We start from the raw sequence: 25,315 nt of genomic DNA, 5'->3' as shown, positions 1-25,315 counted from the left end.
CCCGGGAAGTTGCAAAACCCTTTCCCCGGCTCCGCCACTGGTAACATGTGACATAACTATAGTACTTGATCACAACAAGGAAACTGACATTGGCACACTCCACAGCCCTTGGATCCGCCAGTTTTACATGCACTCCTTTGTGCATGCATGTGTGTGTGCGTGCGTGTGTGGTTCTGTACAATTTTGTCTTGTGTACAGATTTGTGTAACCACCACAATCAAGGTACACAACTGTCTGTCACCACAAAGGTCTCCCTCTTGCCACCCCTTTCTAGTTACAACCTTCTATTTTCATCAAATCTGAGCAGTGACTGAGGTTTACAAATAAAGACCTGAAGTGACAGTAATGACACTGAAAAGGAGGAAATCACACAATGGCTCAGGTGGGCTGGGCGGGACTCACCTCTCTTTTCCCCGCAGGTGCAGGCCGTGCTGGGGTGGACTTGCTCCCTGTCCACTCTGTTTGCCGTGGTCGCTCTGGCGTACGCGGTGGACGACACCTCTGCTTCCCCCTCAGTGGCCGCAGCCCTCTACCAGGCCCTCCACCGGACCCTGTGGGCGGCGGCCGTGGGCTGGGTCCTTTTCGCCTGCTGGGGAGGCTACGGAGGTATGATGTCCCTCGAGGCTTTGACCTTGGGATCGCAGGCTGTTCCTGCAAAGGTGACATAACACATAAGTATACCGGAGGGGCTTCTATTTGCTGGAGTGGTAGATGAGTGACCTATGGTGACTCAAAACATTGACTCAAAACATCCCACATAGCCTGTTGTAGATTGCAGGTGCTGAAAGAAACAGTTGCCGCCTCTCCAATGAAGCTAGTTTAGAAGTTGGAAGAGGACTCAGGCAATGTAATGTCATGAGAAGACAAACAAACATACCAGTGCTGGGGGGGAAGACATCTGGTCACACCACCTTGGGCCCAGTTTCCCCATCGGAAGGTACCAGACTAAGCAGTTGCCAAGATCCCTTTGCAAAACTGGGGAAACTGTTTCTGTTGTGTCAGCTTCCAACACGCAGGGAGCCCGGCAGATCCAGAGCTTGAACGGAGAGAAAGGAATCTTCTCCAGATTAGAAATGTGCATTCGAGTCGCCTGACGCTTTCTTCCCTTTCTCCTCTATTTGGCGTGAGGTGGGAACTGGGTGCTCGGGGGCCAGCAGGTGGCAGGGCAAGGGCTGCCAGGAAGCATCCGGAAAAGGTCCTGGCCCCAAGCTCCCCGGAAGCCCGAAGCAGGAGAAGCGGACCCGGGTGGAGACAGGACAGCTTTAGACTCCAGGGAATTAATCAGGCTAATTAAATTCAGCCCGTGGAGCAAAACCAGCTGGCCTCAGCAAAGTAGTTGGAAATCATAGTTTAAAGAGACAAGTAATTAAGAGATTAATAATTCCTGCTTATTGAGCGCGTGCTGTATACCAGGCCTGTGGAAAACCTCACCCACAGGATCCGGGCAACACTGAGCCCCCTGTGAGGTAGAACTATAATATCAGCTCTGTTTCTCAATGAGAACAACCGCGCCTGGAGATGAGGCGGCACAGCTGGCGAGTGGCTGAGCCGGAAAATGAACCCAGGAACAAGCGTGAGGTCTGACCCCCGTGCTCTGCATTTCTGAGGCTAGGCCCCCTCCCAGATGTTGATTAAAATCGTTCTTAAATTTTATCAGTATTTTAATATAACGATGAGGCATTTGTTCCTCAATATTTTAATTTGGAAAGCTTTCCCTTATATGGAAAAGTGAAGTTAAAGAGGAAATGGGCTGCATTCCCTCTGACTGATGGGAAAGTCTGGGTCACATTTCTCCTAATGCCCTCTTGCCATCCTGTGACAATGTCCCTGAACTGTCATAGAGCCTCATAAACGACTACTCCCCCTGGCCCAGCAGAGGCAATTTATAATGTTGTGGTGAACATCGCAGTATTCCTGTCTAACGTGAGAAGGGCTGGTGTTACCAAGAATAACTGACTCACGTAATGATGACTTAGGTTCCGATCAATATCGCCCCTTTCCCCATCCCTCCCCGATTTGTGATGTTAAGAGATAACTCTGGGTGCTGTACGGGGACTGTAGGGTGGCAAGAACGAGAGCAGAGGCCACCAGATCCGCTGGGAGACCACTACATCTACCGCAGAGTTTCACGGAGGAGATGAGGGAAGATTCATGAGGGGGTTAGTGGAGGGAGTGAGCGATGGTCCGATGTGAGGCATGTTTTTAAGACAGACTGACAGCACTCTCTGGTGTGCAAGGGAAGGAAAGGAATCTGGAATGGCTGCAAAGATCTTGTCCTGAGCAACTGAGCAAACCGTGATGCACCATTGAGCACTTGAAATGAGGCTTGTACAAAGGAGAAATAGAAGTTTTCTTTTTTATGTGGCTTAAAACAACAGAAATGTATTCTGTCACAGTTCTGGAGGCTACATGTCCAAATCAAGGTGTTATCAGGGTTGGTCCCTTCTGGATGTTCTAAGGGAGAATCTGTCCCATCCTCTCTCTCCAAGCCTCCAGTAGCTGCTGGCAAGCCTTGGTTTTCCTTGGCTGGTGGCTTTGTCACTCCATTCTCTGCCTCTGCCATCATGTGGCCTTCTTCCCTGGGTCCCTCCTCTGTGTCTGTCTCCTTTTCTGTCTCTTATAAGGACACTCATCATTGGGTTTAGGGCACATCTAATCCAGGATGGTCTCATCTCTAGATCTCTCACTTCATTACATCTGCAAAGACCCTTATTCCAATTAAGGTTACATTCTGAGGTTCTGCGTGGACATACCTTTTAGAGGACCACTATGCAACCCACTAGAGAGAGCGATTAATGCTATTCAGAGAGGACTTTTTCATTATATTTAATTTTAATTGATTTAGATAGCCACGACTGACTAGTGGCTATTGTCTGGGACAGCGCAGTTCTAGAACATATACCAAGTTACAGAATATTTGTCCTGAAGGGACCTAGAAGGTGATCAAATGCAAGTGTCTCACAGACAGATGAAAAGTCTGAGGCCTGGCAACGTCAAATGCCTCATCCCCAACCCCAGCGGCTCCCGAGGCCACATCTTGAACCAGAACCCAGCCCTGTGCAAGGATTTTCTACCTTGTTTTACATGCGAAATATTTTGTGCTCGGGGGTGAAACCATGCTAAGGAAGTGATCCTGACTAATAAACTCAAGATTAGCATCCCTCTCATATTAGTGATATCATATTCTTGCAACAAGAAGGCTTTATTTTTTGGTACATTCTCTTAAAAATTTTATTGCATAAAGACTTTCTTAGGAAAAATTCCCAGACTTAGGTGCACCAAAGAGAGCAGTGACGACAGGGTGTCTTCAACGGCCCAGAGAGAGGGCCTCGAGGCTTCCTGAATCAATGTCTGCTCCTTCCAGGTCTGGTGAACTGGATGCTTTCTTGGGACATCTGGAGTTTCCTGGCCAGCATTAGTTACGCTTGCTACCTGGTGCACCCGATTCTGATCATCCTCTACAATGGGCTCCAGGAAACACTTATTCACTACACCGACACCAACATGGTGAGCCAGCACGCAGCCAGCTGTGCCAGCACCACAGCTTGTTCTCTTCTTGAGCAACAAAGCAGCCTCTTTGCTTCTTTGCAAGACTTTCCTTCTTTCCTTTTTTTTTTTTTTTTTGTTAGAGCCTTGTTGTTCTTTGTTTTATTTGTGGGAGAAAGAAGGAGGGCTACAGCACAGGATAACATCTTTATTTATTTTATTTTTAGTGTTTAGCACAGATTGTCCTACAGATGCATTTCATATGGCCAGGATGGGGCACCATAGGATCTGAACACAACAGCAATTCTGGAGTAACACTGTGTTCACTTGCCCTCCCTTCTCTCCAGTTCTATCTGTTCTCCGGACACTGTTTGCTGACGTTCATCACTGGGCTGGCCCTGACACTGTTCATTGAGAAGCCGTGTCAGGAACTGAAGAGGCGCCTGCTAGACCACGAGTGTTCTGGTTAAAACCCAAAAGAATGGATAGCCCTTTGTTGGTGGTGGCCTTGTTTATGTAATGAATGCTTGTATGAATCTCATTTTGTGAAAGTTTAATATATACAAGTTCTCTGTATTTAATATATTATATAAAAGAGTTCTGAGTGTTTACTGCATAAAAGAGTTCTATGATAATGTTTTTAGCAGCACAATAATCAACTTCTGTTGTACCTTTTTAGCAAAAAAAATCTGGATTTTTTTGGTCTTGACCTGTATTTGATTTTCTATATCAATGATCACAGGAAATAATCAAATGTAATGAATTTAATGTAATTCGGGTTATATGGAGATTGCTTGGGTTATAATGCTCACTTTTCTCTGTAAAATCACAGTATGTAGATCCCTACAACATAATTGTTTATGTTTTTTATGGAATCTTTGTAGACTTCTAACTTTATCCTAGAACCTCAGGGTGGCATGACCCATTTGCATGCACAATTCGTGGGTCTGTCATGATAGGCCTTTCAAACATTATCTTCTTTTCTACGACATGGTCCCTTGTTTGGGTTGAACTGTATCCTTCCAAAAAATTATGTTGAAGTCCTAACTGCCAGTGCTTCGGATATGGCCTTGTTTGGAGGTAGAGTCTTTAGAGAGGTAATTAAGTTAAAATGAGGTCATTGGGGATGGAGACCCTAATCCAATACCATGAGTTTCCTTATAAAAAGGGGGAATTTGGACCCAGAGACAGACAAGCACACAGAGACGCTGATATGAAGACAGGCAGGGAGAAGACAGTCATCTACAAGCCAAGGACATCAAAGATTGCTGGCAAACACCAGAAGCTGGAAGAATTGAGGACGGAATCTCTCCTAGAGCCATCCAAGACAGCACAGCCCTGCTGGACACCTCGATTTTGGACTTCTAACTTCCAGAACTGTGAGAAAACACATTTCTGTTGTTTTAAGCCACCCAGTTTGTGGTACAGCAGCCCTAGGGAACTAGTACAGTGCCCCAGCAAAAACTCCTCACAGAGAAGGAGGAGACCTTAGCTAGCGGCTTCTACCTGGCTTCTACCCCAATCCCAACCCCTCAATTCTCAGCAATGAGGCTTAGAGGTGAGAAGAGACTTGTAAGGCCAAGTTTTTTTTCTAGGTATATAACTTCACATTAACCATCCACACTTATGGATGTCTGCCGTCACCTATCATAAAGCTCTTTGTGGCCGGGCTCGGTGGCTCACGCCTGTAATCCTAGCACTCTAGGAGGCCGAGGCGGGAGGATCACTTGAGGTCAGGAGTTCGAGACCAGCCTGAGCAAGAGTGAGACCCCGTCTCTACTAAAAATAGAAAGAAATGATCTGGACAGCTAAAAATATATAGAAAAAATTAGCCGGGCATGGTGGCGCATGCCTGTAGTCTCAAATATTCGGGAGGCTGAGGCAGTAGGATCACTTGAGCCCAGGAGTTTGAGGTTGCTGTGAGCTAGGCTGACACCACGGCACTCTAGCCTGGGCAACAGAGCGAGACTGTGTCTCAAAAAAAAAAAAAAAAAGAAGCTCTTTGTTTACTTGATCATTGAAGTATTTATCAACAGTTATGGGCTACAAGGTGCTAATTAGCATGGAGTGTGCCACGCCTACATATGTGCTTTGCTGTCTCATGGATCGGAAGGGGTGACCACTGTGGGGTGGGGAGGGCTGAAAACTTCAAATCCTCTGATGGCAATTGGCAGGTAACCTTGGCCTTTGCCAGCCAGCCGTGGGGAACAAGCCTCATCTCCCTGAGGTCTGGTCTCTCTGCAGGCAGAAGCTGACCTGAGGGAAGGAGGCTCCCAGTCTCACCTGGTACCTTCAGTCTCTCCTGCATAAAGCAGCCTCGTTGGTTTTTTAGTAAAGCTGACGTTCATCGAGTTCCTCGGGAGCCCCCTGGTGGCTGTTTCGACAGCTGAGCCCTCTAACTTAATTAGGCCTCAGAGGAGCATGGAGGACGAGTGGCATTTTCAGGGTCACACCACAACGTGGCTGGACTCGGGTGGGAAATGGCTCACCTGCCAACATTGTTCTGCGGTCAAATTGCCAAATGCTTCCAATTATGGGTCTAGAAATCTGGGATCCATGGAAATAGCGTTTCAATGATTAACAGAGCCTTGGAAAGATTTTTTATTTAAAAAAAAAAAAACAAAACCCTTCCGCTATTGCAATTTTATGAAACATAAGGTGGGGTTAGAGAAATCCAATTTTATTCTGGGTTTTGTTTCAACCCAGAATTACCTGGAAGTTATAGAATGGGTGGACCTTCTTTGCATCCTGAAACAAATTGTAAAAAAGTGTTGTGACATTTAGAAGACTGGAAATTTGAACACTCATGAGGTGTTTGATGATATTGAAGACTGCCTAAATTTTTATGGGATAATGGTATTGCAATGATACATATATTTATTTATAAAGAGCCCTTATTTTTTAGAGGCATACTATAATATTGATGGATGAAATGATACAAAATCTGGTATTTGCCTCAAAATAATATTGGAAGGGAGTGGCCTAATATTGTTGAAACCAGATTGACCATGTGGTTAATTTTTGAAGCTGGGTGATAAGTACATGGGACCTCATTATACTATTTTCTCTATTTTGTGTATGTTTGAAATTCATATAGTAATAGAAAGAAAAATGTATGGAAACAGCATTTTCAGAGTAAAGTAAGTAGCAATTGATGAGTGTCTCCTCTAATTCTTCTAAATTCTGAAATCCATGTTTTATCCCCACATACAAATCTGTGGGTAAAAATAGGTCACATCAATAATAATCACCATAGCAGATTGAAAGGAACTCCAACCCCTCACCCTTAAATTCCTCTGGATTTCTTGGTTTGGGGGGATTTCAGGGCTGTCTCGCTTGTCTTGTGAACAACTGGACTCTGCTCCTTCCTTTTTCCTGTATCTGGTTCCCCACAGACCTGCCCCGCCCCTGCCCTGCTACCAGCTGCCGGCGGGGCCAGTGCCCCCAACACCTGCTGATGTCCACTCCCCAAACCGTGCCACCCACTGATGCATGGGCTGGGGCTGGCTTGTTGCTCAGACCTCTGTGTCCCTCAGTGCACACATGCTCTCCACAAATGCCACAAACAGAGAAGTCCCCTCTGTCCCCACTCCTGCCACCTGTGCTTTCTCATTCAGCCTTTGAAGCAGGGCTGGTGGTGGTCACCACATTTGTACCAAAACTCTCCTTACAGCTTTCACTCATTCTCATACAGCCCATCTCCCTTGGAAGCAGCATGAGTCTACGTGTGCTGGGTGGGGGGCGACCTGAGTGACAGTTGCTTTCCCTCTGCATTTGTCCTTTTCACCACTATGCCTCCAGCCCTGAGCACCACGACTGGCACATAGTAGGTGTTAAATAAACGTTAGTGGACACAGTGATGGAAACGGCCCCTTCTTCCTTTAGATGATCCCTTTCCAGGAGGCTTCTCACATGGATGGGCAGGCCCCTCTCAACAGGTCTCAGGCATGCTCAATTGTGTAAGAATCCGTCCCCACGTGGCTTAGTCTCCCTCCCATGAAGCTCAAAGTTGAGAGGCCCCAGGGCACTTGAAGAGGCAGGAAGCCGTTAGAACTTTAGTTCCTAGAGCTCAGGCAGGATTTAAGTCCACGTAGGCCACCAGCCCACATTTACGCCCCCTCCTCTCTTGCTAAACAAACCCTGACCTTCTTCTAGCATCAATGTGCTCAGACTGAGGGTAAGAGTCATATTTGGTAGAAACCAGTTATGTTCCTCCTCTTTGCCTCTGCCAGTGATTGGTCCAGGTATGGCCATGTGACCCAGTTCTGACCAGTGAGACATCAGGAGAAGTGCACTGAGGCCTTCTGGGAAAGATGGGCTTGGCTACAGAGAGGGGTGGGCACCAAGGAGAAAGTCCCTCTCCTCTTCGCCATCTTCAGTCTTGTCAGATGACAAGATCTGGAGACGCAGCAGCATCTTGTGCATATGAGGGTGGGCAAGGCTGACGCACCAGGGCTGACGGAGCAGCATCTCTGGGTGGGGGAGGCCAGACACACTGCGGGCGTGGGTGCTACACCCAAATCAGAAGAATGAAAAAAGGAAATGAAGACTGCATCCTGGAGGCTGCCAGAACCCCGCCACACAAGCTGTGACTGTCTAGGCAGGTTAGAAGTTGCTTCTTTGACGATTCTGAGTGGCCCAAGGCTAAAGCCCTAAAAATATTGACATAAGAGGCTCTTCCAGAAACCTCCCAGCCAGATCTCTTCCAGTAAAGCTCAAAGTTGACAAGCTCAAACCGTGAGGTCAGAGTGGGGTGACCAACTCGGCCCAGCTTGCCTGGGACTTTCTCAGTTTTGACGCAGAAACTCCCACGTCCTGGGACACCCCTCAGCGCTGGGCAGACAGGGATGGGTGGTCATCCTAACTCAAAGTTCCCAGTCAGCTTTTTAGTCCCTCACTCTTACTTACATGCAGAACAACCATGGGTTATCACAAACCTGACATCTGAAAGGGTTAAGACTAAGAGGAATTCACAGAACAAAGGAATTTGGAGAGAGGAGATTATGCAAGGAGAAGAAAACTTAAAATTATCACTGTCCTTGCAAAGATAAGAGAAGATATTGCCCTCAATAAAACAGAAACAGGATGCTAAGACAGAGAGGTGATTCTGTTTTCTTTCATTTAGTCATTCAGTCAACTAGGAATGTATTAATTAATTAATATATGCCTCTCAGTAACAATCCTATTTTATATAATATTTACTTTTTGTTAGGCAAGAAACATAAAATCATGTCTAATTCTGTACCTTTTGTTCCTACATCATTAGCAGATGCTATTTTTTCATTTTTGTTTTATTATTAATGTATAATTTCCATACAAAGTTCATCTTTTAAAAAGTGTACCTTTGTGAGTTTTGACAATTGCAGACGATTGTGTAACCACTACCATAGCAAGCTGTGGAGCAGTTCCACCAAGCCCGAACATTCCTGGGGCCCCGTTATAACAAACCCCTATCCTTACCCGAGACAACCACCAATCTGTTTTCAATCCCTATAGTTTTGCCTTTTCCAGATGTATTTATTTTTAAATGTTTAATTTTAAAAAATATTTAAAAAGTAAATAAAAGCATAAAATATTTAAAACATTCAAACAAGTCTGGAGAATGCAACCTCACATATCCACTATCAGAATTAAATACAAGCTAACATTTTGCCATTTTTCCTTTAGATGTGCTTCTTTTTGTTTAAAAAAGAAAACATTGTAAACTCAATCATAGCCCTTCCTGCATCCCAGTTACTTCCTCTGTTTTATCTAAGTTTCACCCATTTTTTTACTAATATGCATGTGCCTATCTAAATGGTATGTACCACTCTTTGTTTTTAGGTTTTCTATAATTGGATCCATACTGCACTATCCTTTCAAAATATGATTTCCTCATTAAACGTAGTTTATATAGCTAGTCCATTAATTTTTAATGCTAATGGTATTCTATTGTATGCATGTGTATCTTAAATGCTTATCCATTCACTAGTGGGTAGACAGACATTTGGTTTGTTTCCAGTTTTTCACTATCACAAATAGAACTGTAACAAACTCATTGTGCATGTTTCTTTGTAGAGATGTAGCAGTTTTCCAGGGTATATACTCAGGACAGCAATGGCAGAATCAACCTTACATGATAATGTAATGCTAGACAGTTTGCCAAAATGATTTTGGCAATTTACACCTCCACTGGTGATGTGTGAGAGTAGATACTATTGCTTCAGCGCCTCTCCAACACTTGGTACTATCAACCTGTTAATTTACTGCCTCCCTGATGAGTTAAGGTAGTATGTGACCATTTCAATTTACATTTCCCTGTCTATCAATGAGGCTGAGCAGTTTCCACGTGTGTGTTAGCCATTCGGAGTTTCCTCTTCACAGACTGCCGTATCTTTTGCCCATTGTTCTATTGGATGTTTGTCTTTTAATTATTGATTCTCAGATATCTCTTATGTATGCTAAAAACAAATCCTTTTCGATTATTTGTGTTGTAAATACTTTCTTCTAGTCTATGGCAACTTGATTTGATATTTTTCATTTAAAAGTTTTACATTTTAATGTAGGCCAAATTATTGATCCTTTCTTTTTGGTTTGTCCTTTTTTGGGTCTTGTTTGTGAAATCCATAGAAATATTCTTTTATATTTTTTCTATGGGGGGAAAAAGACTCCAGTGAAAATTCCTGATGTCATGCTGCGGTCCTTTGAGTTCTTTGCAAGGCGAATTTGTGAGGCTAGAGCAGTTCTCGATGGGGAAGAGGGAGAGGGGAGGTTTTTTCCTCCCCAGGGGAGATTTGGCAACATCTAAAAAACATTTTTTATTGTTCTTTAGTGGATAGAGGCCATAGTTCATGGACGCTGAGAAACATCCCACAGTGCACAGGATAGCGCAACCCCTTCCCCCAAAGAAGTGCCCAATAAAAAATGTCAATAGTGCCCAGGTTGAGAACCCTGGAGTGAATGATGGTAATCATTGCTAAGTCCACACAAGCCAGGGATATTCGCGTGCAAAGCCCCCAGATGAGAAGGATTTAGCATTGTGCCTGGGCTGTCAGCACTTAGACAAGCAACACTGGGCCATACTGTGTTGAACTTGGCAAACATACTGCAGCCAAGTGTGACAAGTCTATTGGAGGAAACTTGACTGAGTCACCAAACAGTCTAATATTTGCTTTAATCACAAGAGCAGGAGGAGGAGGAGGGGGAGGGGGAGAGGGAGGGGGAGGGGGAGGGGTACTTTAAATCCGGCTACACCTCCATGCTAATGAACCCATGAAGGGTTTGTATTATGTGCTGTTTCCAAAGGCACACCATATTTTCTGGTCCCAAGCAAATTATCAGTTAATTTTGTTCATTAAAAAATTCATGTTATCTTTACTGATATAGAGTAAGTGTGCCTCTGTTTCCTCTTCTGTAAAAGGACAGAATTTGACCAGATTAGAGAATGCTGGTCTATGCAGGCTGGCTGCAACAGCACCTGAAGAGCTTTTAAAAAATCCAGGTCCTCAGAATATACTCCTGGAGATTTCCAGGGTGGAGCGGGACTTAGGAATCTGTACTTTTTTCAGAACTTCCCAAAGGATTCTAATGAGTAACTGTGTTTCTGAGCCACTGGACTCAATGAGTGATGGGATTTGTTCTACATCTCGGAATCTGAATTGATGGCATTCGTGTGCAAATAGCAATTTCTCCAAGATATGCACAGTCTTTGGCCCAAAGTGAGCTTTCTAATGCCCAAAGGGAGACCCTGATAGGCTCACTTTGGGAGCCATAGTTAGCCTTTCAAGGCACCAGGCATCCTTTGGCCAAAGGTATCTTCCATAGCGGGTTCGTGCAGGAATTTGGAGCACTTGCTTTCTGAGAGCAGCCTCCACTCACTGATGGACAGATGGACACAGGCCAGCGCTCACTCATTCACTCATTTGTTCCTTTGTATGTTCAACAAATATTTGTTCGTGCTGTGCGCCAGGTACTGTGCTACGCACTGGGAATACAGTGTTGAGAAACACAGATGCAATTTCTGCTCTCTTTGACCTTATACTGCCCTGGGTGAGGCTAATGATAATCAGACCAAAAATGCCTATTTCCAACTCAGGTAAGAACTATGAAAGCCTGAACCCAACTGGGAGGCCAGAGATGGAATTTCTGAGAAACTAGACTTAAATTGAGATTTGAAAGACAATCAGAGCCAATATTTATTGAAGGCTCATTGCGTGCCAGGTGCTGTTCTCAGCACTTTACAGAAACCAAGACATTTAACCCTAACACAGTGCTCTGAGGTAAGTGCTATGGTTATCCTGTTTACACAAGAAACTGAGGCACAGAGATAAGTCACTTGCTCAAGGCTGCATGGCCAGGTGGGGGCGCCGGGATGTAAACCCAAGCAGTTTTATGCCAGAGCTCTCAGCCACTGTGTCCTGGTGGCTTTCAGGATGAGTGGTGTTAACCAGGCAGGGAGTTTATGAAAAATTCTTCTTCCCAGAAGTTGGACTGTGAAGGGGAGGAGAGAGACAGCGGGATGTCGAAGTGGGATGTGGGTTTGAAGATGGGAAAGACACAGCACGTTCATACTCCATGAGGATTCTGTGAGGAATTTTTGTTTCCTCAATACTTTAAGGAAAACGAGGACCAAGGAAGTTTAAGGGAGGCCTCATAACCAGACCTCGGGGACCCAGGGCTCTTCCAAATGTGCTTTCTTCCCAGCATCCCTGGGTCTCCCTATATCTCCCTGGGGGCTCCCCTTGCTCCCCACCCCCCCCCAGATTCTGCAAACCTGCTGAGGGGCTTCAGGGATCTGGGCCAGAAGCCACAGAGGAACTTTGAGGAGATTGGCACCAATGGGATGGACTTGTGAACACTGAGCTGGTGACGTCTTCCTTGCAGCCTCATAAATCCTGAGACGTGTAGGAACCCTTCCTGGGAAATGTCTTATTTTACAGAGAATGCACCAGAGACAAACGTGCTTCAAGTCACACAGCAAATCAGTGTCCATGAGCAACAGAGCCCAAGGCCTACCAGGGATTTTCTTTAACTCTGAATAGATTCCCTGCTCCCCTCGCTGGGCTGGAAGGGAATCATACCCCTTCTCCTTTCATAAAACCCCTGTGAGGGGCAGCAGGCGTCCGTTAGGGGGCCAGATAGCCTACCCTTCAGTACTCACTATTGGGCGTTTTGGAGAAGTACTATCTAGCTGTTAATTAAATTTAAAAAATTCAAAATATTGTGCTCCCTGTGACCTGATGTGTGGCTGGTGAAGCTAAGCAGTCCCAGCTACAGAAATCTGATTTCTCAGTTGCTCTTTGGTTCAAAGCAAGTAAGCAAGTTGTATCGACTATGAAGAGAATAAAGAGGTTGAGTGTCTCGAGGCCTAAGCAAACATCAGCAGGACTGCACTGAGGGGTAGGAGGCACGGTGGTGACAGAGGGGCCAGGGCAGGTGGGGACACCAGCAGCAGTGCCTGCCTGAGTGTCTGCAGAAAGCTAAAAAATATTAGCAAGAAGACCGTCATTGTGTTACAGTTTTGCAAACCTCTTCAGTGGCTGGCTTAATAGAAGACATATCTAATCTTACAACCACTACCGCTGTCTGTCTGTTGTGATGCCACACATCGTGTAGCTTCTGGAAAACTCCAGGGTACACTCATGAGGGAATGAGAGGGGGGAAAGCACGTGTCTTAGTTTTATTATGAAAACAGGGCTGACCTTGCGGATCCCCTGGAAGGCTCTCAGGGACTCCTGGGGGTGGTACTCAGACCACATTGTGAGAATCACTGCTGTAGGCCGATATGCCAATTAATTAATGTAATGAATGCTCTGGTTTATGTTCTACCTAAAAGAGGAGCTCTGAGATGAAGATCGACACCAACCGCTTTCGGGCAGAAACTTGATCTTTCACAACAATGAAGGATGTGTAAGATACACATGAAAGTCTAGGGGAGCATGGGAAAAAAAAAGGAAAAACAGAGATAAGACAATTGGAATAACTTTAACTAAGACTCAAAAAGAAAAATGAAACACTCACTATATAATATGGACAATCCCATGGGTGCAGAAAGAAGGTAGCCTGCGGATAAGCCAAAGTGGCCGCGTAAGGAGTTCTTTGCCAGAAAACATGGAAATAGAAGCAAGAAGGCAGGCAGGCAAGAGAGGGCAGGGAACACCAGCTCAGGCCTTTGCAATGAGCAGAAGAAAGGGGTTTTTGCTATTTTGTTTTGTTTTAAGTAGAATCAGAATTTGGAACGGGAAGGGACTTTAGAGATTATGTATCCAAAGACGTTGTTTTAGGTGCAGCAACTGAGTTGTAACCTGTCCAAGTTGGCTCACCTGCTCTTCCTGCTGCCCACATGGGCAGGACAGTGGAGGGAAACAAAGCCCTCTCTCTCTATCTCTGTTTCTCCTCTGTCTCTCTCCCTCTGCATCTCTGTGCTCCGATGAGTACAACACATACACATACATTTATGTACATATACCTGTTTTCTTTCTTACTTTCCAAATTTCCTCTTAACAAAGTCTAGAAAATCAATATCACTTGACACGCTGATTTCTCTTACCTCTTATAAACTCCAGACATTGATGAAGCACCAGCCATAGCAATAGTGTCAGACGTGTGGGGACAGCTGTGTAGTGGCCCACTGCCGTCACCGTTGCTCCTTTGGTAGAAGAAGCCAAGTCCTGGGCTCTGCAAAGAGGTGAACAGAATCCAGAAGAGAGCTTTAGCTGCATGTGTTCAGGCGCCCACAAGAGGGCAGCACCAGAGAGACCAGCGTGGGGCCTTCTTGAACACACCAGAAGCTTCCTAGGAAAACTGTAGACTTGTTCAACTGAATCAGAAGAGTCAAAGAGCATTTATGGTTTCCTTGTAAATGGCCTGCCTACTAGGAAACTTAAATGCCCAAATCCAAATAAGGTTTTCACTTAATCCCTTAGGAACTATACCTATTATGAATATTTCTAATCTGATATATCTAGTACTTTCAACAGAAAACAATTTGTATCTTTTCGGTGATTTTCACTGCCTTCCTTCTGAGGAACTTGAAATTAACCTTAATTTATTCTTTTATTTTTAAGATAAGCACTTCCTGTCAGACATGACCTCAAACTTCCAGGGTCTTTAACAGTCTGTGCATCAGACAATGGCCCACTGGGCCCTCCCCACCCTCTACCCTGCCCTTGGCTAAGGGGCAGCGCTGGCTCCTGGGTGACAGAGATCCCTTTGGCAGTCTCTGACACTCCTGGGTCAGCGGACGGCTTGGAGAACTACTCAGCTCCAGGCGCCAGGACCTCTGATCAAGCCACCCCCCAACCTCCCCGCCCAGGCCAGAGATATCATGAACCTCAGAGCAAACGTGGAACCTGCATCTGCTTCGGGAGTGACAAAAAGTCAGAGTGCCTTCTGGGACAGCTTTGGGACTAGATGCTCGACTTAGTGCCCCATGGCATTGCTCAGCTCTCAGGCTGACTGCCATAGCCCCTTCTGGAAGCTTCACTGGTGCATCTTTGGGTTCTGAATGGAGTGCTACAACACTGGTGATGTCTCCTTGGAGCCACAGTAAGACAAAAGTGCAGAGTGATTCGCTGACCCTGGCTGGGACAAAGTCCAGGGAGCCATCTAACGGGGGGGTTTCAAAGCAGGTCATTCTCCCTAGTGTGGTCCCCCAGTACCAGCAGCAGTACCACCCGGGAGCCCGTTAGAAGTGCCAGTTCTCAGCTCCCACCCTAGACCTCTTCCATCAGAACCTCTGGGCGTGGGGACCCAGCAATCAGTGTTTCCAAAGGCCCTCCAGATAATTCCGGTGCATGCTCAAGTTCGAGAACCAGTAATTGCAGTATTTAATGGAGTTGTTTATGGTTGCAAAGCCAGGTGAAGCTTGAAGTAAATTAGAAAGGAAATGAGAGCAAGAATATAGAAAAAGAGTATAAATAGAGAAGAAAAAATTCACAAGCAAGCGCAGAGTGAATGAGCTTCCCTTACCCCTGCCTGGGTGTGAGAAATGATAGTTGCACCTGCTTTGGGAGTATTATCAGCAACTAAATATCTATCTAGAGCTTTCGACACTGCTGTCAAATTTATTTAGCTAAAAGAAACTCTTGTGGTAGTGACCTTTTATTCAGCTAATATTACTCCCCTCAACACCTCCAAAGCACACAGTGAAATTGGAGGGCTGATGAAAATCTTTCAAGTCTACTAAATACTAAAGCCTTCCCAAACACTGTGTACTTTCCAGAGAGAGTTTCTTTTTATTGGAATTTCAGATTATTGAAAGGTTATCTGTCTCCTGTTCCTAAAGGGATTAAAATAAAACAAAAGAAATGAGAACATATTGTGATGTGTGATGTGTGCTTTCCTTACTCAACTGGCTGTGTTTGTCTGACTGCAGATATGGGCAGCCGGGGGGAAGATCCCAAAGTTCTTCCAGAAAATGTTCCCAGGAACTCGGGAGGCTGAAACTGATGCAGGTGGCTGGCTGGCAGCTCTCACCAGGATGAGACAATCCCCTGGCGTTCTCTGGTGGATGAGATTCCTTCCAGATTTCTGCAGCTCTAACTGCTGCGGTTACATGTGACTGCCTCATGCCTCAGCTTCCTTTTCTGGAAATGACAACTTCAGGGCCCTAGTGCCTCTGACAGCCATTACTCCCCTCTGCCTAGCTCTGTTCCTTTTCCTTTCTCTTATTACTCCCCTGGCTCTTTCCTGTATTACAGCCATCTCCAGCCCTTGGGTTTCTTTTTCCTGATCCATACGATTATTTTGTGCTATTTCTTAATCTTAAATTAACTTTCATTTCATCCAGAAAGCCACTTGCCTTGTTTGAACTCCACAGATCTATTCTTTGAGATGGAGTAGAGAAAGTCAGAAAACCAGATTGTGAATCTTTAGTTAAACCACTGGAGTTGAACCTCAGTTTCCCCATCTGTAAAGTGCTTGTCAGGTACCAGACAGAATCGTTTCATTTAATCCTCCCAGTGACTCACAGGTCCCAAACAATCTTTTCAGGTAGACAGTATTAATATCCCCATTTGATAGTTGAGTGAAATGAGGCTCAGAGGGGTTGAGTGAGTTCCCCAAGATCACACAGCTAATAAATGGCAGAGCTGGGGCTCCAATCAGGCAGTCTGACCCCAGAGCCTACTTATTATTAACAGTGGCTCTTTGTACCTTGCGGTTTTGTTATAAGAAGGAAATGAGACAACATCTGCAAGAACCTTTTGAGAAAGCTAAACCACCGTATAAACGAAAGGAAGTGTGTTATATTTTTCGAGCTAGTAGGCGAACGCCACTTTCCACTCTCCCTGTTCAGTCACAGCTTCTGTTTAAGCTGCCTGGTCAAACTGACCAAAGTGGTCCACTAAGAGGGAACAAAAGGAAGAAGAATTTTAAAAGTCTAAAGCACAAATTCACAAACAGAAGCCACAAGATGAGCCTAGGAGACAGAACAGGCCCTCCTTCCCCACTGCAGACACAGACACCCCCTCCTCGAACCCCAGAATAGCAACTTGGTGACATGCTATGATGCTGCAAGGACTGATGGGAAACTAACCCCAAGGCTTTCCCTCTGCAAATGGAGTTTTTACTTCCACTTATAACTCTCTCTTCTTCTCCATTCTCATTTTTTTCTCACTCTCTAATTCCTTCCTCTATCTTCTTTTTCCCTTGCTGTAAGAGGGACTGCTATCTGTCCCCAACATCCATCTTCTCCTCCCATAACGACAGACTTGTGGCCAGGCACAGGGTTGCCCAGCTTAGTGCCATTTCCCAGCCTCCTTTGCAGGGACAGCCATGTGACCAGGTCCCCACCAATGGAAGATGAGAAGTGGTGTGCGCCACTCCCTGGGACGACCTCTTTCCTGCAGCCTGGCACCCCAGCATGGCAGGGGCCCATCCTTGACCATATACAGAGGAGACAGAAGGGAGCCCTCCAGCAACCAGTCATATAAGAGAGAAGAAACTTCTCTGTTCTTTAAAACACTCTGTTGTTGAGTCTCTTTGTTATAGCAGCCCTGCACAGTCCTCACGGACACAGCTTTCCCCCAGCCTCATCCTCCCTCTGCCTCTTCACACACTTCTTTCTTTTGCATCTTCACCTTCCAGCCACCTGGAAGGTTCTAGAATCTTCTCTACTTGGGACTCCTCTGCAGTCTTATAAGTGCTGGGGCTCTCCTCACTTGGATTCATAGAAAGAGAAGAGAATGTAAATCCAATTGTCTCCATCCCAGAAGACCAATCTCAAGCATCTGTTAAAAATGACTTTTTTCCTAATTATAAATGAAGCACATTCTCAGTTCAGAAAACTTGGAGAGCCTAATCGACACAAAAGGGAAAGAAATGAACCAAAGAAAATAAAATCACTCACAATTCTACTACTCAAAGGGCAGGGCTGGGGTAAGATTGCAGTTAACATCTTCGATGTGTATACTTCTAGGATTTTTCTATGCATACATTCATTTTTCCCCCAAACAAATTTAAATTTCTGTTTAAATTGGATTCCAGAGTCACTTTATCACTTCATGTCTCAATATATCCATGTTTCAGTTGTTGATTTTGATACTACAAAATAAATAACTCTAAAAACATATGAGAATTTTTTTCTTTGGTATTTAAAAAATATGCCTATGAGTTCACATAAAAAATAGAATTCCTCAATAATAGTATGCACTTAGGAAAATTAAAATTGATATTTAAAAAAGTTCTTTAATATAGTTTAGCAGAAATATGTGCTCCGATATAAATACTTAGTATTCCCTAACTCAACAATTAGAGACATGCGTTTACGTTATATAATCTAGTCCTCCTGACAGCTAGCTGCACGAGCAGAGACGTGCTGGCCATTTATGAAGTCGGTATTGCCAATTTTATCTGCTCTTGGTCCCTCCTGCCCTCCCAATTCAGGTACAATCTGGCTCTGAAAGAATGCAGCTTCCCCGTGTTCCTTTCTCTGGTCACCTAGCTTGCTCACATTACTTTGATGCCATGCTCGGTTAAAGCATAAAAACGCTCTCTCTGCATATGCAGAAGAACAAGCTGCCTCGTTCTCTAACCTGTAGACTGTCAGGGGACCTGAGCCTGGAACTTGGGTGTGGGAAGAGAAAAATGCGATTTCTTTTCATCTCACTGGTAGAAATAAGTCTAGTCAATATCTAATCGTTAATATCTGATGTGGTCTGCACTGACCTGCCACAACAAAGAGAACTTAGGCTTGCTGCCGTGAATGGGAGAGTGCGTTTGGGTAAGCAAGATGGATGTTTTCCAGAGAGATGAGGGTGGTGGTGGTTTTATCAGGTTTGGAGGTGAGTTTATTAATGAGTTCACACGGATTGAGGGCCTACCATGTACCTGATGATGTAATAATCCCCTTAGATGGATTTACTTAATCCAACCCAAAGTCCTCACTATTGTTTCCATAATGTGGTTGAGGAAAGTGAGACTCGGAGTGGTTAAGTAACATGCTTAAGGTCACACAAATGGTAACTGACAGAGAAGGACCTGAATCAAGGCCAGCTGATTTCCCGGCCTTTGCTCTTAATCAACACTCTAATGATGCCTATAAGGCAGTCCTTGGGACAGGCGACTCCAGACCTTGAGAACAAAGATGCTAAAGGAAGCTTTACAATGACCAGAGTCTATGGCAACAGTCATCAGACAACTCCATCCCACCTGACCTTGTCCTCTTCTGACACCTGCCCATTGGCTACAGAATATGATCCTCTCACTGCCTCCTGCAGTGAGCCCACGGGGCCCTCCCGGCCCTTCCGTGACCTAATCCTCTGATCAGTGTTCCATGGAGAGGGCTCAGTGCCAGTGACTAGTGGGTGACCAGACCCCTGCGGCTCGTCTGGGCAGTGAACACGTTACGTGCACTTGAACTCTTCCCTTTCTGCAAACCTCTCTAAGGGGTGGGTGGGGGGAGTGGAGCCTTCCATGCAGCAGGTGCGGGGACTACCTCTCCTCTCAGGCCTGGGACCCCTGACCATGTTGCCCGGGTCAGGATATGTAGCCCACGTGTAGGAAACAACTAGTAAGCAGAACTGTGAGACTTCAGATCACATCATAAATGACGCTGTTTTGAAAAAAAAGAAGTGAGAGTTGGAATTTGGTTAAAATCACAAGGCTTGATTCCTGAATGGCTATTTTGTCTCTCCAGTGAGAAAACACATTCCTAGAAGGTGAAATATTTCTTATCCTTGAATGACATGCTCTTCAACTTCTTCCAACCCTCAGAATCTATCTAATTTACTAAATGGCCCTGGACGGTTCCATTCAACTTGCCCTTTATCTTTCATACATATGGCAATGCCTTTGTTTTACTTTCCCAGGGCTGCAGTATCCAAGTACCATGGACCGGGAGGCTTAAACAACAGAAATTTAATGGCTCACAGTTCTGGAGGCCAGCAGCCCAAGAACAAGGTGTCAGCAGGGTCGGCTCCTTCTGAGGGCTGTGACAGAGTCCCTTTCATGCTCTCTCCCAGCTTCTGTGGTTTGCTGGCAATCGTTAGTGTACCCTGCTTGCAAACACGTCACTCTGATCTCTGCCTTCATCTTCACGTGGTGTTTTCCCCGTGTGCACGTCTGTGCCCGAATTTCCCCTCAGTGTTATATAAGGACACCAGCCATGTTTGATTAGAAGTCCACCCTATTTCAGCGTCACCTCATCTTAACTAATTACATCTGCAGTCACCCTATTTCCAAATAATGTCATGAAGGGGGAGGACATCAAAGTATGAATTTGACACAATTCAATCCATAACACCTCTCAAAACTTTAGGTTTCTAATAAGGCACTTCAAGAGGCTCTTTGAGACAATATTTTCCACTATTAAAGAAAAGGTGTATAAAAGAAACCCTTTTTTAAAAAATAGCAAAACTGCAGTCTACACGATAGTTGCCACTAGAGGCACTAGAATGCCAAGTTGTCCAGCAAGTCCACCGTTCCCTTCACTGCGAGAGATGACACAGGAGCCTGGGCACTTCCGTCTTCCAAGTCTATTATCTTTGCAATGAGTTTCAGAGGAGGCGGAAGAGCGAGCGGCTCTGGTGTGAATTTTCTCCTCCCCTCCCTCCCTACTCTCAAAGACAGCAGAAGGAAAGCACTTCGCTCTTCTTCCCACATAGAAGGGGCAGCTTGCAGCTGCCTGCGGAAGGGAGGAATTCTTATTGGGTCCCACAACCTCTCCCCTGTCATATGCAGATTTCTGACACGGTCTGCTGACTGCGTGGTCCTCTAAAACGCAGTGTGTAGCACTGCATGGCGCTGGGCAGGCCTGGGGTGTGGAATATCTAGAGGGCTACAGAGGGGCAGCCTTTGCGGGCAGCCCAACAGCAAAGGCCAAATGGGTCTCCGCTCTGGCCATGCTGCAAGGTGAGAAGGAGGACCACGGGCAATGGACAAGCTGTCACTCCTTTTGTGTTTTTAATTGGAAAGGTCAGTGTGTGACTCGTCTTTTGGAGGTGGTGACATTCCCTTTTGCTTGTCCTGCCCATCATATCATGGGGACTATGAACTTTCTGTTCTTGTCGCTGACATTTTCCCACAATGTTCCCTTTGTAAGAATCCAATCAAAAAGCCCTGGAGGAAGGGGGCTGCGGTCCCATGCTTGGCGGAGAGGTCCCATTCAGTGAAGGGCCGGACATTCGCTTGGGCACACAAGGCTGCTTCCAATACCACTCACGTGGCCTGGCTGAGCACTTTCCAAAATGGCAAAACCTTGAGTCTGAGAAAAACCCAAGACTGGAGCCAGTGCGGCTGCTGTGGCTGTAAGAAATCAGGTGTGTTAAATCTGGCTAAAGTTGGTGTGTGTTCTGAGGGCCCAAGGTGGCATCTTCTGGCATGCCAACCTCTCGTATGATAATGTGCCTCTAATTCCTGAAGACTGCATCTGCCTCGGCTCTCTCTTCCCAAGGCTCTCTTGGGACCTGCCTTACCTTGGTCATCATTGAAAAAGGCGTCAGATTTATATATATAATCTGGGGTTGGTCTTGTCCATGCAAAATAATTTTGTTAAATTGTGTTAGAACTGAGATTGCTCTTCCTGGAGTGACTTTGGCGTTATGTGGATGCTTGGGCAGGAAAATTTTTGAATTCTGAAAGTTTATTAGCATACTTTAGCCAATCAAAGAGGAAAACTTAGTTCCCTGGAGCTTTTGCACATAACTTTCTAGGATCAGGCATTACCTGAGTGTATTACCCAGCTCTTGGATGCGTCTCACAAACATCCACCTTTACGATGCATTACGAAGAAATGATACCTTTACGGATAGTTTCCTGAGATAACGAAGAAGAAATTAATCAAATTCCCCTTTAGAACATTTCAGTTCTTCCCTCCAAAGTTCCTCTCCTCAACTTTCCTCCTTCTATTCTTACACGAAGCATCTTTAAATCCCCCCTTTTGCTTCTTAATGCCCCTGTCCCTTGAGGGTTTCAGTTTCCCATACCTGCTCTCAGTGCCAACCAGGAGCTGTCAGAGGCAGAGCCCAGCTGGGCCCGCTGTCCTGTTCCTTCAGTCTTCCTTCTGCGAGCCACTGCTGCGTGACTCGGTGGGCCTCTGTGCTGCTCTCGTTGTATTCGGTGCCTGCTGGGGCAGGAAGGCCCGGGGTGGCTTCTTCACCCCATGTCCGGTGCCTCAGCAAGGATGGCTCAAATGGCTGGGAGGAGGGGCCTGGAATGGCTCCCTCAGTGTCATCACTCTGGGACCTCAGTTTTTCCTGTTGGCCGAGTCCCTTGGTTCTTCTGCATGTGGCTTCGCTAGCAGGGTGTCAGATTGTTACATGGTAGTTCAGGGCTTCCAAGTACACAGAAGGGGAGTCTGCCATGTCTTCTAAGCCTCAGGCCCAGAGCTGCTCGGCACCATTTCTGCCACATCCCACAGGGACAGTCACTGGCCCAGCCCAGGCTGAAGTGGAGGGAACTGAGCAAGGGTGTGAATCAGGAGGTGTGGCTCACTGGGGTCACAAATGGAGCAGTCCACCGAGCCCCGAGCCCCGCGCCCACTGCCGAATCCCAAAGCCTTGTATTTTGGACCCTGACTTTGTTCCCTCTCTTCCGTTCAATTTCCTGCTCTCTCTTCCACCCCATCCCCCATACTGATGGCTGAATTAAATGACAAATCCCAAAACTTTGCTTAGTTTATGGATGTGGTGCAGATTCTGAAGGCTTTTGATTTTTCCTGACACATTTGTATTGATTCTGTGGTGGTGTGAGCTATAACGAATGATAGAGGCATGGCAGGCCCTCCCTGGCCTGTAAATCAGTGTGAAACAACAGGGACGGCGGCTGTTGGGATCAATACGACACAGACGTGACAAATAGAAGAGAACTGGCGCCGATGGGGAGCGAATCCCTCTCGTGTTTCTGATCGCAGAGTCTGGCGAGACAGGGCATTGCGTTCTAGTTCACATGCTACGCTTGGCAGAGGGCGTTCACGTGCCTTCCTTTGCTTGCTGCTCCACAGAGCAGAGAGGGCTGGGGGAGTCATCCCATCCCAGCCTGACGCTCAAGGTCACCCTGCTGCTTGGCAGCTGACCAGGCTGAGACTGGATCCTGCTCTTCTGATCTTGCGTAGGACTCTTGGCAGTGATACGCGCTGCTTTTCCTAGGCCAGTATTTCTTAGCTCGGTGGTCTGTTTGTTTAAATTTTTTATTTTTAATTATTATGGGTACATAATAGTTGTATATCTTTAAATATAACTATATATAGTTGTATATGTGCAACTACATATACCCTATGTCTTTATAGGGTACATGTGATATTTTGATATAGGCATATAATGTGAATTAATCAAATCAAAATCAGGGTAATTGGGGGGTATCCATCACCTCAGGCATTTATCATTTCTTTGTGTTAGGCACATTCCAATTCCATTTGTTTGGTTAAAGTGTACCCTAACTTATTGTTGATTAGAGTCACGTTGTTATGCTATCAGATATTGTTTATTCTATCTAACTATATTTTTGCACCCATTAACCATCCCCACCTCATCCCCTCCTTCCCGTTAGTTTGTTTTTAAGCAGCAGAACTTTTCCTCTAAACAGAAGTAGAACCCAGTAAGTAACACCATCAAGGACCAAACTGATCTAACTACAATAGGGTGAGAATCTTGGAATCTTTGATTGTTTGAAGAGATATTGAGTCTTTTATGCATCAGGTGCTGTGCAAAACTCTCAGATTCCCTCTCACAGTTGCTCACAAGGTAGGCACAGTCTCCTAATTTCAAAGAAGCCAAGGATCTAAGAGGTTGGGAAACCTGTCCAGATCACTCACCTGTTGTTTCCAGTTGAATTGTGTCTCCCCAAAGTTCAAATGTTGAAGTCCTAACCCCCGATACCTCAGGATTTGACCGTATTTAGAAACAGGGTCACTGCAGATATAATTAGTTAAGACGAGGTCATACTGGAGTAGGGTGGGCCCTTATTCCAACATGACTGAGGTCCTTATAAGGAAAAGAAATTTGGACAGAGAGACAGATAAGGACACAGAGACAGATATGCACACAGGGAGAACAGCATGCGAAGGGGAAGGCAGAGATGAGGCTGATACAGCACAAGCCACGGAACACCAAAGATTGCCAGCAAATGACCAGAACTCGGCATGAGGCACGGAACAGAGTCTCCCTCACAGCCCTCAGCAGGAATCCACCCAGCCAAACCTTCATCCAGCTTCGGTCCTCAGTCCTCCAGCCTCCAGAACTGGGAGAAATCCCTTTCTGCTGTTTAAGCTGCCCAGTTTGTGGTATACTGCTATGGTAGCCCTAGCAAACCGGTACACCTGGCACACGGAGCCGGGGGCAAATCCAGGCCGGGCTCCAATGTCCCCTCTTCAGAAGGCAAGGCCATGGTGTGCCATGAGCATGCCAGGCAGGAAAGACAGAGTCCCACACAGCACATTGACAAAACGTTTCTGAGCATTTTAGAAGAACTACTGAGAATGAGGAGAAGCAATGTTAGGTTAATTGACCCCCAAGATTTCGTTTTTCATACCTTCTGTTTTCCTGGCACGGGCGGTGAGAAAGGCAGGGAAAAGTTACTGCCAAGTTTGATGACAGTTGCCAAGAAGTGCAGCAGGCCTGTGGGGAGTGTCTTCTAAACAAAGGGCTCCCCAGATGCTCTCTGTGTGGTCTCTGGACAAACAGGTAATTGCAAACGTGATCTCGCCCCTGCCTTCCCCCAGCTGGACTGTGTTTGCGTTTGCAAAGGCTGGTGCCTATTAACCTCTGTGCTTCCACGCAGGTGCACTGCTCTGGCTAACAGCACTTCCACAGGCTACCTGGGGACAAACAGACCTAGAATATTGTTGTTTTATTTGCCAGATAAATCGCTGAAAGGCTGGATTAGTATAAAGGCTTCTGACTGGCAAGGCAAATAAAGTGATGGAAAATATATTATTTTGAAACTTAGAATAAAGTTCAACTGATTAGAGACACGGAGGAAGATCTACTCATCAAATACTGAGGGCGTGTGTGGATTTAGATCCTTGCTCCAAGGACAGATTATCTTTAATCATTCAAAGGAAGACACCCCAAGCTAGGGAAGAGTCTAAGAGCAAGGTTACTATGTTAGAAGAGAAGAGAAGTGTTTTCTAACAAATTCTAGCTTATTCCTGTCAATGACAGAGAGCAGGACACACAATTTAAAATGTAGATGGTTGTTTTCTTATGTAGCTCATTTGATAAAAACAAAACCTTGTGAGTGCTAAGGAAAATGTGTGTGTATATAGACATATATACACACTATATACATTGTGTGTATATGTAGACATATATACACACTATGTATATGTATATATACACATATGTATGTATATGTACATATACATATATATACACAATGTATACATACACACATGTATATGTACATATGTGTA

General features: G+C 45.5%; 1 protein-coding gene across 1 annotated transcript in view; it reads left to right on the top strand.

The window, feature by feature from the left end:
• Window positions 1-12,319, top strand: part of LOC138383160 (O-acyltransferase like protein-like) — a 54,627-nt gene extending 42,308 nt beyond the window's left edge. The window contains exons 13-17 of the mRNA XM_069467837.1: window positions 420-606; window positions 3,365-3,507; window positions 3,834-3,951; window positions 5,819-5,959; window positions 12,228-12,319. Of these exons, the coding sequence (XP_069323938.1) occupies window positions 420-606; window positions 3,365-3,507; window positions 3,834-3,951; window positions 5,819-5,959; window positions 12,228-12,319 (681 nt within the window). The remainder of the gene's footprint in view (window positions 1-419; window positions 607-3,364; window positions 3,508-3,833; window positions 3,952-5,818; window positions 5,960-12,227) is intronic.
• Window positions 12,320-25,315: the final 12,996 nt, after the last annotated feature.

Source organism: Eulemur rufifrons, chromosome 5 (assembly GCF_041146395.1).
Source record: "Eulemur rufifrons isolate Redbay chromosome 5, OSU_ERuf_1, whole genome shotgun sequence".
Lineage (NCBI taxonomy): Eukaryota > Metazoa > Chordata > Mammalia > Primates > Lemuridae > Eulemur > Eulemur rufifrons.
The sequence above is the reverse complement of the archived record's forward strand: the minus strand, read 5'-3'. Positions and strand labels throughout refer to the sequence as shown.